The sequence below is a fragment of the Zingiber officinale genome, chromosome 1B (assembly GCF_018446385.1).
Source record: "Zingiber officinale cultivar Zhangliang chromosome 1B, Zo_v1.1, whole genome shotgun sequence".
In the NCBI taxonomy this organism is placed as follows: domain Eukaryota; kingdom Viridiplantae; phylum Streptophyta; class Magnoliopsida; order Zingiberales; family Zingiberaceae; genus Zingiber; species Zingiber officinale.
In genome coordinates this window covers 130,533,499-130,550,012 of record NC_055986.1, presented here as the reverse complement: position 1 = coordinate 130,550,012, position 16,514 = coordinate 130,533,499, and the positions used below count along the sequence as shown (strand labels likewise).

The window sequence follows — 16,514 nt, the reverse complement described above, 5'->3', positions numbered from 1 at the left end:
TCGGTGTAATCAGCCTCTAGGGTTTCAATGTTTGACAATATACTAATGTTGGGTCGGGTTGACTAAGGTTTAATCCAAACAGGACTTGATATTTGGAAGAGAGAAGTCTAGTCAGGACTAAATGACTAACAAAGGTAAGTTCTGATCGAAGTTTAGGCAGGTGAGAAGTCTACTAAGTGACTAATTCTATGTGGAAGCCTTGGTGAGTGAAGCTAGATGATGGAGGTCCTGGTGAGTGAAGCCAGATCCTGGTGAATGAAGTCAAACCCTAGTGAGTGAAGTTAGGTGGTGAAACTCCTGGTGAGTGAATTCAGGCAATAGAAGTCCTAGTCAGTGAAGCTAGGCGACCCTAGGGGGAGGAAATCTTAGGTAATGAGAAGTCTTAGAGGAGTAAACTCCAAGCATATGCGACCGACTGATTTCCGGTCGACCGCGTGTGGTCAACCGAACCAGCGAATTCTTAATACTGCTAACATTGTTTTACCTTACTATTTTATATCTATTGTGCTAACTCAGTGTTGTAGGTAAGTCTTAGTAGATCAGATTGATCAGACACTAAGCAGGACTAGAGAAAGTCCAAACAGCTCTAGAGGACCAGATGTTTGGCAGGTAAGTGGAGGTCAATACTGGTGGAGAAAGATCCAGTGAGGAGACATTTCCTGTTAAGGGAACCGTAGGCGCTGGTCCAACTTAAATCCATTTTGAAAGTCAAAGTTGAGATCATGATTAAATCCTGATCTCGATAAGACATGATCTAAGTCATAAATTTATTTTATTCATGTACTAACACTATTTTGCAAGGTATCTTTGGTATTTGGATTAACATGTTTTGCAGGGGCTAAAATACACAAATTAGCCTCGGATGAACAGTGCTCGAGGCACCTTAGAGCTAATTGGAGGCGCCTCAGAACTGAATGGAAGTGCCCTAGATAGGGCGGAGCCACCCTCGCGTGGATAAAGTTTAAGGATAGAGTTTCATTGCGGGGAAGCACCTCGAAGAGCATTGGAGGCGCCTCAGAGCATAATGGAGGTGTCTCGGAGCACATTGGAGGCACCCTCGCGTGGATAAAGATCAAAGGTTGCGGATCGGATAAGCGCTGGAGGAGCCTTGGACCCTTGGAGGTGCCTCCAACAGTGTTTAAAAGAAGCATTCGACCAACCTTCAAGATATGACAATTTCCACTGCGCTTCAAGCTCTGAAATGACGATACTCTGCCGTATTCAAGCCTCAACGATGCAAGAATGACACGACGTCGGTACGTGCTCAAACGAGCCTAGACTTAGGTAACGTGCAGTTATTGCTTTATATTACTCTCGCTTTCTTTTTGAATATTATATTATAAGGTTGGTAGTCTTGTTACCAACCTATCTTTTGTATATTAGCGATTTGATAATGAATTACCCATCGGAAAGGTGTAAAGGACCTGAGCCTTGGAGTAGGAGTTACCGAATGCTCTGAACCAAGTAAAACCGAACGTGTATTGCTTTCTTACTTTGTTAGTTTTATTCACCTGCGCATTTGTCGATAAAAAGTCGAAAAAGACTCATTTGAAAAGTACACGTGATTCACCCCCCTCTCTCATGTGCATCGATCCTACACATCGAATACACGTGATTCACCCCTCTCTCTCATGTGCATCGATCCTACACATCGTTCTTCTATTTCTGCCCGATTTAATCGTTTGATAAATGGTTGCTTCAGTGGTAGGACAAGGGCGCACCGTAGTGTGACGGTCGATTCAGATCGTTTAGAGCAGTGTTTATAAAAACGAGCAAAACTCATAGCAAAAGTGAGATCTTCTGGGTGGCGAAGCTTGTCTTCCACAGTGATGTGATATTGGAGGCCAGTAATGAATATTTGCACTTCTTGTTTTGAGGTTAAGGAACTCGCTCGTGTTTCCAATTGTTCAAACTTTCGCCGATAGTCTTCCACGGATCCTGATTGTTGAAGTTTTGCAAGCTTGTCCAATTTGTTGTTGCAAATAGGTGGCCCAAACCTCAGATTACACAGATCTTTGAATTCCTCCCATTGAATATGAGATCGATCACGTTCGAGTTTGATGAACCATTATTGGCCATCTCCCTTAAGACGAAACGCGGCTAAGCCCACCTTTTCTTCCTTTGAAGTGCGTTGATGGCGAAAAAAATGGTTGCGTCGATTAAACCATCCCAAAGGATCAGACTAACTATCATAACGTGACAAATTCAGTTTCGAACATCGAGATATATATGAGGATCCCTTATGGCCACGGTACCTTTTCAAGCAGTGCCCTTGTGGTTCAGGATGGTTGTTGCTCTCTTCACCTCAATGGTTGTTGTGCAAGTGTAGCTTAGAAAAGTCTTTCGACAATTCCTCTAGTTGAGCATGGATAAGTTGCTGCCATTTTTCATTGGCAGCTTTGTCCTCCTGGTAGATTTTGAAAAACACATCAAAACATTGTTGAAGTGTTTGTGAGTCACCCATTACGACACCCATTATGACGGGCTTTGATAATAATTTATTGAGACCCTTTGCTATGGATCGCATAATGGGATGATTTACCGGCTGGTCGGCAGGATCAATCATCTTCTTGGTTTTATGACCTTCACATCCTATGGTGGGAGGGGGATTTGAGACTTGAGGAAATTAGAGAACCTCTCAATCTATGGATTTGATTTCTTTTTGTAAACTCAATGATAATCTTTATTGTATTATCCTAGTTATTTAAATACAACTATGACGTTCTTTCTCGATGAAGGAAGAAAACAACCACTACAACCACTGCATAAAAAAGGTTTATTCTTACCAAAAATAAAACGATACTAGACTCGATTCTATTTAAAATAAAAGATACTTGACTCAAATAAAATCAATTACTATAAATTACTATAGCTGAATCAATTCTCTTAATATGCACACTTCTTTCTAAATATATTGTGCGTGTATTTCTTGTATTTGATGGGATCCCGATTCTCTTTTGCTGCATGGGCTCGATCCATTAACATTATATATATATATAGGGAATTTACCCTGCACACCCATCGTGGGCGACCACGGTGGGTGCCCCTCACATGAAAAATGGTCGGGGCATCCAGAAGTGATCCAGGTGCTTGTGAGAGGCGCCCACTGTGTTGCCCACGGTGGGTGTGCAAGGTATCAATACCCCAAAAGAATGTTACCATGTACACTTTTATGTGAGCGACTATGAGCGACATCCAACTTGGGCGATCTGACGGTGTAAAAACCCAAGTTTTTATTTTTCTCTGTCATTTACATGCAACAACTTTTCTCTCTTTTCTATTAAATTAAAATAAAATTATTTTATCTCTCTTTTGATTGCATGTAACAATCGTGCTGATTTTTAAAAAACAACACCACCTTAATGTTGAATTTTAAAAACTAGCACCAAGGTGTTACTGATATTTAAAAATCAGCACCCAGCACCACCGTGGGTGCTGGTTTCTATTAACCAACACTTTTTACAAAGATGGTATTGGAGCACCAAGGTGGTGTTGGGTGCTAGTTTTAGGGTTTAGGATGTTAGTATTTAAAAACCAGCACCAAGTGGTGTTGGGTGCTAGCTTTAGGGTTTAGGGTGCTGGTTTCTACAAACCAGCATCATCAATACCACCTTGGTGCTGGTTTGTGGTGCTGGTTTCTACGAACCAATACTAGGTGTTGGTTTCGACAAACCAGCAACACCTTGGTGTTGGTGGTGACACCACCTTAGAAACCAGCACCAAGGTGGTGCTAGTTTCCAATAACACCTTAATACTAGTTTTTAAAAATTAGCACCAAGGTGGTGGTGTTTTTTAAAAATCAGCACATAGTGATTGTTGCATACAATCAAAGGAGAGAGAAGAAAGTGGTTGCATGCAGATGAGAGAGGAATTAAAAAAAATTAGGTCTTGCCCGTGTCAAGTGCCCACATCGAATGTCACCCACAATCACTCATATAAGGATATGTAGACTATCATTTTTCTCTCTCTCTTGCTATATATATTATTTTTAAATATTTAGATTAACTTTTTAATTAACATATTTTATTAAAATTAAATATTATAATGAATAATAATTATTTATAATTATTATGTATAAAAAATAGTAAAAAAATTCAACCACCTAGGCGACCAAGGCGGTAGGAGTTTACTGATCACCATCGCCTACTGTCATTTACAACACTGACTGATTCGTTTACAAATATTGAAGATATTAGAATATTATAGTTATTGGCTTACTAATGCATATGGCTAATCGTCTTAGCTGTGAAAAACATGTATTCATAAAATGACAATAAAATAAACAATAGGACTTCAGTGAAGGCATCAATGATTGTGAGGTAACAAGTAACAATAGTATTGTAAGATACAGTAAATTAAATAATAAGTGTTATTGGAGAAATAATCATAGGAAATTTTCTAGGATTTTTTTTTAAAAAATTGCGATTTAATCAGAGTTTGTATGATAGATTTAAGGAGATGAATTTATTGCTCTAAGAGAAAGATTGTTTGGATTATCACCAAAGTGGAGTTAATTGATCAAATAACCTATGTATATATATAATAAAACCTAAGTTTCCTATTCTTATTTCCTCGATTCATTTCCCCAACCGATACCTATCCTCCCTTCTCCTCATCGTTGCCTTTCCCTTCACCCGTAGCACCTGATCGCCACCGACGCCGCTTCACTGGTGGGGGCCGCCATCGCCGGAAGAAAGGATCAACGCAAGGGGGACTAAGGCAACTCTCCTTCTCATTCGCGAATCGTCCTTTCCCCTCTTTGTCGCGGGACACCACAATCTGCATCGCCGACATTATCGATCGTCGGCATCGGTTGTGGCATAGTCGACAGTCGCCACTCTTCCGACCACGAGTAGGCATGATGTGTCGTTTATCCTGTTCCCTTTTCCTGTCTGACCGCCGCCACAGTTTGTCATCAGATCGGCACGTTTTGGATTGCAGATTCATAGCTACGGTGATTCCATCCTATACTGAATCTCGGTCACCATGGTAGGCCGATGATCCCTGAGGCGGTAAGGGTTGCTGGACAGATTCACCATTGCCGGAGAAAGAACCAAGTTACGTGACATAGAGGTAATGAAATATGTAGGTTACAGATTTTGAATGCTAGATTCCTGTTTAGGGTTATAATTCGTGTAAGAATCTAAAATATGGAAGGGAAAGTGGTGGTTGATTGGGTTGGTTGTTATCGTAAGGTTGAGAGGTGTGTTTCCTGGCAAAGGGATTTTGGTAAGATAACTTGAAACTGTTCCGTTACGATTTTGGGGGCAAATTCATGATTAGTAAACCCTAATCTAATAAGCTTATGGTATGATTAAGGTTAATTGAGGGTTAAACCTAATCTGACGGAGTGAATGGATTAATTGGGGTTAATGTAAGGTTAACGTTGAGTTAATCGATGGATTGGCGGAATTGAAGGTAAACCTTAATGAGGGTTAATGAATGATAGTGTTATTTGTGTTTCTTTTTCCCTAAATAGTTTGAGATTGGATTTAGTTAAATGTTGCATATCTAATTAGCTAAATAACGTGTAATGGTATAGGACTCTGATTAGACACGAGCATTTCAATGTGGGATTTGTTTAGCACGATCTACAGATAAAAGCGGGTACTTCTTCCTTGACCTCTATAGTTCATTGAACTTAGTGCATGATTTTTAATTGATGGATTATGTTGCTTTACCTTGAATCTACTCGTATTTATCCATTTTGATACTTGCGTGCTTGATCGTAAATATAATCCAGTTATTTCTGATACAGTCTTGGTTTTGGATGTCTATACTCAATAGTGTATATACATGTAGAGTATGTACCGTAGGAGATTCCTTGTTGATTGAGTTAACATGTTGATTATGCATATGATATTGAGTGTACACATATTTAGTATGTACTATAGGAGTTACCATGTTAATTGTCTATTTACATGTTGTGTGCGCACACGTGACTGGTATGTACTATTGGTGGAATCATATTAATTATACCTATGTTGTGTATGCACACGTATTTGGTGTGTACTAGTGTGATTATTGGAGGTATCATGATGATTATACTTATGGGGTAGAGTGCAAACAGGTCTGGTATATAACTATAGGTGTTGTTACTTACTGTATTTGTTGTTTAGTAGACACCTGATGGATCTACCTATACCTATGAATTTAGGTGTTAGATGGATCATGTACCGGAGGTACTTATATTGATTATGTTACTGCATTGATGATGATTGTGTTTGTATCATGATTATTTACATCATGCCCATCATTGCGCTGTATGCTGACAACCAAATGTCTCCCTTATGGTTGAGAGAGATGTTAGTTATATTTGCTATCCATTCAACCACTCAGGGGGAGTGGTAGCTTGGAGTTGGGTTCAGCTTATCCTGGTTGTACCCGCTCGGCCACTCTGAGTAGTGATAGCTGGAGTTGTGCATATAGTGACTCTCCTTCTTATGTAGTTAGATAGCGCTACTCTGCATCCTGCCTGTCTCGGCCACATTGATGTAGTGGTAGCTTGGAGACGCAAGCAGTTGTCATAGTCCTGTCCACTCGACCACAATGATGTAGTGGTAGCTTGGAGTGAAATCTAGGAGTGATGCATACATATATATGCATATGATGCGCGGTGCATCTTTTAAAGATATATCTATATTTGTTTGTGATCATTGCATTTGCTTGAAATATGATTGTTGCATATGGTTGTCATGCTTCATATATATTCATTTATCATACATATATATGCTGTCGTTTATATTACTCAAGTGTTACAAGCAGATCTGTTGTTGATTCCTAGTGAGTTTACTGATCACTATACCGAGTGTGTATTAGATCTAAATTGGATATGTGCATTCATTATATCAGTTATGATTATGTACATTTAGTATGTCATATATGATCATGTTCTTATTTCCCTACTGAGACTGTATGCTTTGATTTCCATGTGTATGGAGTCGCTTGGAGATCCTGTCCGTCAGTCCCATGTCACATCGAGCGTCTTCTTCCACTATTACTTTTACTCGTATTATTGATTTTCAGACTTGTTCATGTATTGAATAACTTGTGTATAGATTTTTGGACTTATATTGTCCTTTTATTTTGTTATGTACTTATTGTGTTTAAGCCGTGCCGATACGCAGTTTATCGTTTTGGTTTGGGTGACCTACCTTTTGTCTTCTGCTGTGTTTTTGTTACAGTCGTGTGTGCTGCTTATTATTCAGCGTGGTTGTGTATAATACCAGCCGTGCAAGCTACTTATTATCCTGTGTGGTTGTATGTGATTCCAGCCGTGTGTGTTGTAGATTATTATACTTATATAGCCGTGTAGGCTATAGATTATTATACTTATACAACCGTGTGGGTATGTATCCAGGTTTCGTATATTATCATAAGGGGGAGATGTTATCCATTTGCTGGGCAGGGACTCCCTCGGGGTGTGACAATTTATTGGTATCAGAGCCTCAGGTTTACGAGGCCTATTTTTCGTATTTCGGATTTCATGATTTATTTTGCCGATGTGACTTTTCGAGTTTTGGGACTAAGTAGCAGTAAAACATCTCCAAGCTACAGGAGGTAAGTTTGTATAACTATTATCATGCATTTCTGTTGGTACTTGACTAGTTGTTTATAGCATGTATGATATATTTTGGGTCCGTTACTTTTTAAGTCCATCAAACCCTACTAGAGATTAGGGATTACAGTCTCAGGGGATCCCTCCTGCCATACTACCACCAGTACTAGCTTTTCTTACTACTAGTTAAGCGAGAGTTAAAGTCACATACCCTTGTTGGTTCGGTCAATAGAGGACTGATTTACTCTTGTTAGTTCAGTCAGTAAAAGACCGATTTACTCTTGTTGGTTCGGTAGTAGAGGACCGACTTACTCTATTTAATGGAGATTCCAACCCTCAGGTTACTTGTGCTTGGTTAGATAACCTGGAAGACACATCCGAGTACATGACTTGTAGAGACATAGAAAGGACTGAATTAGCTATATACCATTATTGTCTCGACCAGTAGAGGATCAATGTATTCTATTCGTGGGGACTTTGACCATGGATCAGTCGTACCATGTTATATAACCTAAAAGGTACATTCAGATATATGATCCACAGTGAGGTGGAAAAGTGTAGAGTTAGTTGCTTAACACTTACGAGATATACGCATTACTTGGGTGTATAACTTGGAGAATACATTCGAATAATGACTTGTACTGATGTGAAACAGATGTAGTTGCTTATCCTTTACGTGACCAGGCACCACGTGAAAGAAGACGCAGAAGATGATTTTTGAGAACAAGGTATCACTTGATGATTATTTTAAGGTGTTTTGAGAGAGAGTACTTCTCTACCTCCTTTGGTAGCATAATGATTTATAAGGTGATGGTTAGTCGACTCGCCTAATGCTATTCCATGGGAGATTAGACTCATGGACCAATCGGATATGGTTAGATACCCTTAGTGATGCATAGAGATATATGACCCGCAATGATGCGAAGAAGGTGGTGTTTGTTGAGTAACACCTATGAAATCCAACTGTTAGTGAAAATATCATAAGATGATCTTCGAGGAGAGAGCGTCGATTGACAGTTATTTTGACCAGTTATTAGTGATAGTGCTCCTCTACTATTGTGTGCATGACTCATCACTAGAGGTTCCTGAATCTCAGGTGGAGCAATTGTAGTATGAAAAGTTACAAGACAATGGTTAGTCGGCTCAATTAACATTATCTCCATCAAGTAGCTCAAAACCTTGACCACATGATCATTTACTAAAGGTTTTGAAGTCTATTTAGATCAGAGTGTTCGACCTTTTGTCGATATTTGTCGGAGGATATTTATGGACACAATTTTGAGAGTTGTGGTAATACCCTCTTAATGGGTAGACTCTCAGTCAAGGGGTCAAGTGACCCTTTAGACTTTAGATTGTCATTCCATTATGGTGGATATTTGAGTACCTAAAATGATGAGATTTAACATACTTCTTGACATATACTAATTGGTCTCTTATTGTGCTATACTAAACGGTCGGGTAAGGGTAGGAACCATGCAACCCCGGACCAACCATCTTTGGAATTCGTCGAGATTAATGACGAAAGAATATTCTATTTCGACAATATAAGCCAAGCAATTACTATCTACATTTTTAGGTAAGATTAATAGAGTTTTTATACTCATATTGTATGGATTAGCCGTATCTTTACCATTTGGAGAGTTGTTGATCATCGATCAGGAAGTCAAGGGATGTTTCTTGGACTTTAGTAGTCATACATTTTTGGTAGGATAGTGATATATTACTACATCTTGATAATACCCCAATAATGAGAGCGGGTCATTGGGAAGTTAGATTTGTGAGCATATAATGGGTCTGTCTCACTAAAAATATATATTACAACAAACTTACCCATAGAGTATAATCCCTTAGTGGTATAACATAAACATGCAATGTTGAACCATGGTGGATCTCTTGGAATTAATGGAAGTGGGTGTTGAAGGTTGGATGCCATTCTTTTACTTTATCATTGATCAGAAAGCTATCAGGTTTGATAGATGTTAAGGATGATTTAAGATTGGTGGATATTGTGGAATCAGATTTTGTGATATGTTGCTTTCTGAGGATCTATTGGTGGATATTTGACTTGATGGTCTATTATTTGATATTTATTATTGATAGTGACAAGGGTAGTAGCATGTCTGTGATATTTATATATTTGATGACTTGTAGTTAGTGATTAGATTATAGACCCGTTGCCAGTGATCTTACAGTTGAATTTGCCTGATGTACGAACATTATGAGTTATTAGTAATGCTATTTGGGCCTACCAATGCTCCAGTTGTATTCATGGATTGATGAACCGGGTATTTACAGAGTATTTGGATCAGTTGTCATTATCTTCATTAACGATATTTTGATATATTCCTGATGCGAAGTGGATCACGAATAATATCTTTGTATACTTCTGGAGATTTTTTGACGAGAACATCTCTATGTGAAGTTTAGTAAATGCGCATTTTGACTATCTTATTTGGGATTTATAGGATATATTGTCTTTAGTAGAGGTATATCAGTGGACCCACAGAAGATAGAGGTTGTTACCAACTGGGCGCAACTGAACACAGTGTAGGAAGTTTGTAGCTCCCTTGGTTTAGCTGGATATTACCATAGATTTGTTGAGGTTTCTCCAGCATAGCTATGCCATTCACTCAACTGACCAGGAAAGGAGTGGAATTTAGCTGGACAGAGCCTTATGAGGCAAGCTTTCAGGTACTCAAGCAAAGGCTCATAACTGCACCCGTCTTAGTTTTACCTTCTAGTGTATATGGATTTGTACTCTGCGCAGATGTATACGGGCTTGGTGTGTCTGAAGGACGAGATACTACGGAAGAGTACACGGGGGACGAGAAGGGAGCGTGCGGTGTCTTCGAGGGACGAGAAGCCGGAGCGGAAGGTTGCTCGAGGAGACGAGCAAAAGACGCAGCCAGCGAGAAGGACGACACGGGAGAGAGCCGACGAGTTAGGTGCGTTCGAGGGATGAGGCGTTGCGAAGGAGTACGCCGGTGGATGAGAAGGAAGCACGCGACGATTCTGAGGGACGAGAAACCAGGAGCGGAAGGTTGCTCGAGAAGGCCGAAAGTTGGGTTCGGGTGAGCCCTATTCGATGGCCGAGATCACCCAAGCAAGCGGAACCGGAGCGGAAGGCCCGGATTAGCCCGGGGCGCCCGAACTAGTCTGGGGCGCCCGGACCAGTCTGGGGCACCCGGAACCCTTCCGGGTGCCCAAACCGTGATATTTATCTGGAACGTGTCAAATGCGGTCTGTTGCGATGGGGATAAAATTTTATCCCCCTCCAGGTGCCCGACCAGGACTATAATTACAACCCTGGTCCCAGAAGCTAGAACAGGACTCGAGAAACACTTGTAATTGGTTCTAGCATTGTTATTGTGAGCCATCAACGTTGTAAGAAGCTTCTCCGCCTGAAGGAGACTTTGATAGTGAGCTTCAACTACCTTGGATTAACAACCTCTCCGGTTGTAATCAAGTAAATCGTTTGCGCCTCTTCTTTCTTTTAGTCTCTTATTTATTCTATGCAAGTGTTAGTTTAATTTAGCTTGTAAAGTCCGAGAAAGGTTGTTTTAATTTTGCAAGGTTATTCACCCCCCTCTAGCCGACCGCCCAAGGGTCCAAACACATGATACTAAGATAAAGTAATATATGGGTATGATACTTAGTTATTATCCTTAGATGAGAATCTCTTAGTTGAGTAGTAAATTTATAGACCAAATTTTATTAGTGGGGGAAATGTAAGATACAACAAATTAAATAATAAGTGTTATTTGGAGAAATAACCTTGTGAAATTTTCTAGGAATTTTTAAAATTTTCGGGATTTACACGGAGTTTGTATGACAAATTTAAGTGGATGAATTTATTGGGCTAGGAGAAAGCCTGTTTAGATTATCACCTAAGTGGGAGTTGATTGATCAAATAACCTAAGTTTCCTATTCTTATTTCCAAATTCATTTCTCTAGCCGATCCCTTTCCTCCCTTCTCATCGCCACCTTTCCCTTCATGCGCAGCACCCGATCGCCATCGATGCTGCTTCACCGCCAGGGGCCGCCATCGCCAAAAGGAAGGATCGATGCAAGGGGAACTAAGGCAACCCTCCTTCTCACTTGCGGACTGAGTAAAACCGCCACCATCGGGGGTCATCACTTCCTTTCCCCACTTTGCCGTGAGACACCACAACCCGCATCGCTGACATCGTCGATCGTTGCACCGGTTGTGGCATAGCTGACAGTCGCCACTCTTCCATCCACAAGTAGGTATGATGTGCCGTTTATCCCTGTTCTCCTTTCCTGTTCGACCACCGCCACAGTTTGTCATCAGATCGACATGTTCTGGATTGCAGATTCATAGCTACGGTGATTCCATCTCGTACTGAATCCCGACGCTGATCTAGATTGTAGATTCATAGTTGTGGTGATTCCATCTCGTATTGAATCCCGACCACCACGGTAGGCCGGCGATCCCTGAGACGACGAGGGCTGATGGACAGATTCACCATTGCCAGAGAAAGAACCAAGTTACGTGCAGTAGAGGTAATGGAATCTGTAGGTTACGGATTTTGAATGTCAGATTCTTGTTTAGGAATGATGCATATATGTGCATATGCATATGATGTGTGTTGCATCTTTTAGAGATATATCTACATTTGTTTGTGATTGTTGCATTTGCTTGAGATATGATTATTGCATATGGTTGTTATGTTTCATACATGTATATGTATATGCTGTCGTTTATATTGCTCAGGTGTTACGAGCAGATCTGTTGCTGATCCCTAATGAGTTTACTAATCACTATACCGAGTGTGTGTTAGATCCAAATTGGGTATGTGCATTCATTATGTCAGTTATGATTATGTGCATTTAGTCTGCCATATATGATCATGTTCTTATTTTCCTATTGAGACTGTATACTTTGATCTCCATGTTTTGAATTGACCATGCACTGTCTACTGGACTCACCACCTCTTTCACCGGTTTCCATTTACTAGAGAGCAAGTAAAGGATTTATAGAGTCGTTTAGAGATCTTGTTTGCCAGTCCCATATCACATTGAGCATCTTCTTTTGCTATTTCTTTTACTCGCATTATTGGTTTTCAGATTTGTTCATGTATTGAATAACTTGTGTGTGGATTTTTGGACTTGTGGGGGTGGCGCCCTTTTATTTGGTTATGTACTTGTTGTGTTTGCTGGCATGCAGTTTGTCGTTTGGTTTGGGTGACCTACCTTTTATCTTTCGCTGTATTTTTATTACAACTGTATGAGCTGCTTATTATTCTACGTGGTTGTGTGTGATACAAGCTGTGTGGGCTACTTATTATCCTGCATGGTTGTGTATGATTTCAGCTGTGTGGGTTGTAAGTTATTATACTTGTAGTGTGACTATGTATCCAGGTTTTGTATATTGTCATAAGGAGAGAGATGCTAACTGTTGGCCGGGCAGGGACTCCCTTGGGACGTAATAAGTACAATACCTGGTACTTAGTGATGTAATCATCAGTGAACTGAGTGAAAATAAATACTAGGGATAGTGACATTATCTTACAAGTTCTAATACAATGAATAAACAACTTTAAACAAAATTAATGTAAATGAATCGACGAAAATGGATCTAAAAGGTTAATATGAAAATAGCCAAAGTACAAATGAACATAAACTTGTAGTTAGGCATGAATAATACATGAAACATGGCAATCATTACAAGAAGCAACAAACACAAACTTTACTACCATGATTGCACGAGGAGAATCATGAGGATGGGGATGAAAGGCCACTTACAGAAAGAGAGAAGATATGACCATCACTACACAACTTCACACCCTCAGTGAAGACGCTTTACATTGTCAAAAGACTAGGGACTAACTCCAATGGCAACTAGGATTTGGTTGAAGCCTCTAAAATTTTTCAGTAAATTGAAACTACCATATGCATTAGAAAACATAGCTTACTAAGTAGATGAAGCCCCATGAAACACTAAAGACTGAAGACGTGAAATTGTAGACCGAAATATGTGGATGTGATTTAAACTGTGTAGGAAGGCCAGATCTAGGAAAACAAAAACATGCCTCCACTCAACCCAAAAACAATTCCATGTCCATAACCGATTAAAACTCCAATGGTTGACTTGATAATAGGTAGAATTACAACTCAAGAGTTGAGACAACTTAACACAATAAGACATGATTCTGAAAAATAACTCAACCTTTAAGTGAAACTCCAGTGTCGGCTTGAGTTCTGATTCCAATAGAGGTTAGGGAAGACGTAAAGATACCTAAGAAGACTAATGCATGCACCATGTCAGTTGCAGTCCTGGTGAGTTGCCAATCATCGCCTCCTACTATAGAGGAGTAGAAAGCTAAAAAAATAACTCTTAAAACCTGAATTGATGCATATTTGATGCTCAATTCCAATTACTAAGTTGGGACTGCAAGGAAAAGCGCCAAGTCTGAAAGCAGATATATCTGTGAATTTATGGATACAAAACATCAGTTACAAGTTCATGCAATAACTGAGCTAATACAATTTCTCTATGTTTTTATATAATTCATACCAATTTTGTCCCAGAGGTCTTTGAACAATGGTACACATTGAATTAACCTAGGTGACCTTGCTGAATTTCACTAAATTCTGTAAATGAACAACATGCACTTACATCAAAAGCAATTCCCTAAATAACCATGATGTTTTTTTTGACAAAGTTAATACGCTTAGGATGAGTTAATATGATAGCCAAAGGACAGCATAAAACAAAGGGCTTACACTAGATCCCAAAGAGTAAAATCTTTTAATCAGCATTCAGCTAATTGGGAGTCAAAGCTCATCTCCAGCAATTGCAGTTGTCTGGCAGCATAAGTCTTGACTAGACCTCAGGAACTATGAGGAAACCCAGCTAGAACCTCCGCTCAGTGCCACACCTCTTTCCTCCATTAACCTCCTCACTCTCTCAGCCTCCTCAAACTTTCCAGCACTAGCATATATGCCGGCAAGCAACACAAAATTGCCTGCATTGTCTGGCTCAATCTCGAAAAGTTCTTTGCCAGCAATCTCAGCGAGCCCAACTTCTCCATAGCTGCGGCAAGCTCCAAGAAGTGCCCCCCAAGCCTTGACTGTGGCATTTCCCGGCATTCCCTTGATAACCTCATAAGCCTCCTTTAGTCTCCCTGCTCGGCTCAACAAGTCCACCAAACATGAGTAATGCTCGCTGGAGGCAATTAATCCATAGACCCCAGTCATGACCTCAAAATACTTCAAAGCATCATCGGCAAGGCCTGAATGACTGCAGGCTTTCAGAATGCTGAGGAACATGATCTTATCTGGCCAGATGCTATCCAACTCCATTAGCTTAAACACCGACATTGCAGAAGCAGCATGCCCATGCAACGCATAGGCTGACACCATGGAAGTCCATGAAACTACATCCCTCTCCTCCATTTGTTCAAACACATTACGGGCATAGGATAAGCAACCACACCACGCATAAGCTTCAACTAGCCCGCTACCAAAGTGCAAATTTGGATGGATTAGATTCCTGAGGGCAAACCCATGAATCTCTTTGATAAAATTTGAGGCTCCAATGGCAATGACAGCAGGGAAAAGCGCCAAAATTGTGACCAGGTTGGGCTTTGTTCCAGCACTCTGCATCTTCCTACACAACTCAATGGCTCGAGATGGACCTGAAGCTCCACCAGATTCCGAAAGAGCAGCAATGATACAGTTGTACGAAGATTCCGTAGGCTGCACATCCATGAGCCCAAACAATTGGAGCGCACCGACGAGGTTGTTTGAGCGGCAGTATAGAGATATCATGGTGTTCCACACGATCACATTTCGTTGGGAGCAATCGTCGAACAACTTCCTCGCATCAGCCAAGGAGATACATTTACCAAAGCAATCGACCAGGGAAGAAGCAACATGCGGACTATGAAGGAGGCCGGACTTGGCGGCGCATGCGTGGATCGCACGCATGAATAGGGGAAGGCGAAGGGCAGCAGCAGATTTGAGCACAAGCGGCAAGACGTAAGGGTCGAGGTGGATGTGGGGAGAAGCAAACATCTCGGAGAACAGGGCAAGGGCTTGATGGTGCCTGCCTTGCTTCCCCTCAGATGCTAAAAGCTTGGTGTACGTTACTAACTGCCGGTGATTGTTTGGCCGCATCGAGGAAGAAGACGTCCGCTGCCAATGGAAAACTTGGTCGTTAGTCACCAATCTAGAAATGTTTTAATTTGTAAAATAACAAATTTTTTAAAAAATGTAGACGTTCAAATTCTCCTTTTTCTTTTAATTAATTTCCATTTGATACGGAGGTCATAAAGAAGCCAACTAAAATCAAGTCGAGTAACTAAATCTTTAAAATAATTGTTTAATCCTAACTTTTTTCAGCTTGATTTATGCTAATTTTATTATTTAAAATTTTTATATTTTAAGCATTGATTATTAAAATTTATTTTTTTATTTAACATATTGATATAAATTTCATTAAATACTGTTTACAAAGATTAATAAACTGAATATATAAATATATATATATATATTTCAAATTTATTTATTTAATTTAACGAGTTATTCATATTTAGTCATATAATTAATATCTGTCACCAACATTCCTCTTTCTTCCTCACCAATGTATCAAGAGAAAAAATGACACGAATCTAGTTTAAATTAATTTATATTTTCCGACGACATGATCCTGCAGTAGCCAAATTTAAACAAAAATCTTCATTTGCACTGTGCTTTCAACCGACATCTCATGTATTCATTGCATCGTCGGCCCATTTGCGTCACACTTGAGAGAGATGGACCGGCATTGTTCGATGCTTTGAACACTGAACAGGCTTTGAGTGCACGCTGATTTTGAGTATTTTTTTTAATAATAATTGTTCTCGATGAAATTTAATATGAGTATATAACACGACTTGTTTGTGTCCGTATAAAGTACGTACTATTGCTAGAGAATTAACACGTGCGAAGA

General features: G+C 40.0%; 1 protein-coding gene and 1 long non-coding RNA gene across 3 annotated transcripts; one reads left to right on the top strand and one right to left on the bottom strand.

Annotated features, from left to right (window-relative positions):
* Nucleotides 1–4,572: 4,572 nt before the first annotated feature.
* LOC121979264 lies at nt 4,573–10,480 on the top strand. The gene is made up of 3 exons (XR_006111357.1): nt 4,573–4,852; nt 4,942–5,073; nt 5,543–10,480. It is a non-coding gene; the product is annotated as an uncharacterized LOC121979264 (long non-coding RNA).
* A 3,397-nt stretch (nt 10,481–13,877) lies between these two features.
* Nucleotides 13,878–15,834, bottom strand: LOC121979253 (putative pentatricopeptide repeat-containing protein At1g03510). 2 transcript variants are annotated; one of them, XR_006111356.1, is made up of 3 exons: nt 14,306–15,834; nt 14,097–14,173; nt 13,878–14,007 (listed from the first exon to the last, which is right to left on the bottom strand). XR_006111356.1 is itself a non-coding variant. In XM_042531213.1 (1 exon), the coding sequence occupies exon 1, from the start codon at nt 15,698–15,700 to the stop codon at nt 14,420–14,422; it is 1,281 nt and encodes a 426-aa protein (XP_042387147.1). In that variant the 5' UTR covers nt 15,701–15,834; the 3' UTR covers nt 13,991–14,419. The 2 variants fall into 2 exon arrangements, 1 of the variants encoding a protein (XP_042387147.1); XM_042531213.1 differs by having other exon boundaries at nt 13,991–15,834.
* Between the last annotated feature and the right edge of the window lie 680 nt (nt 15,835–16,514).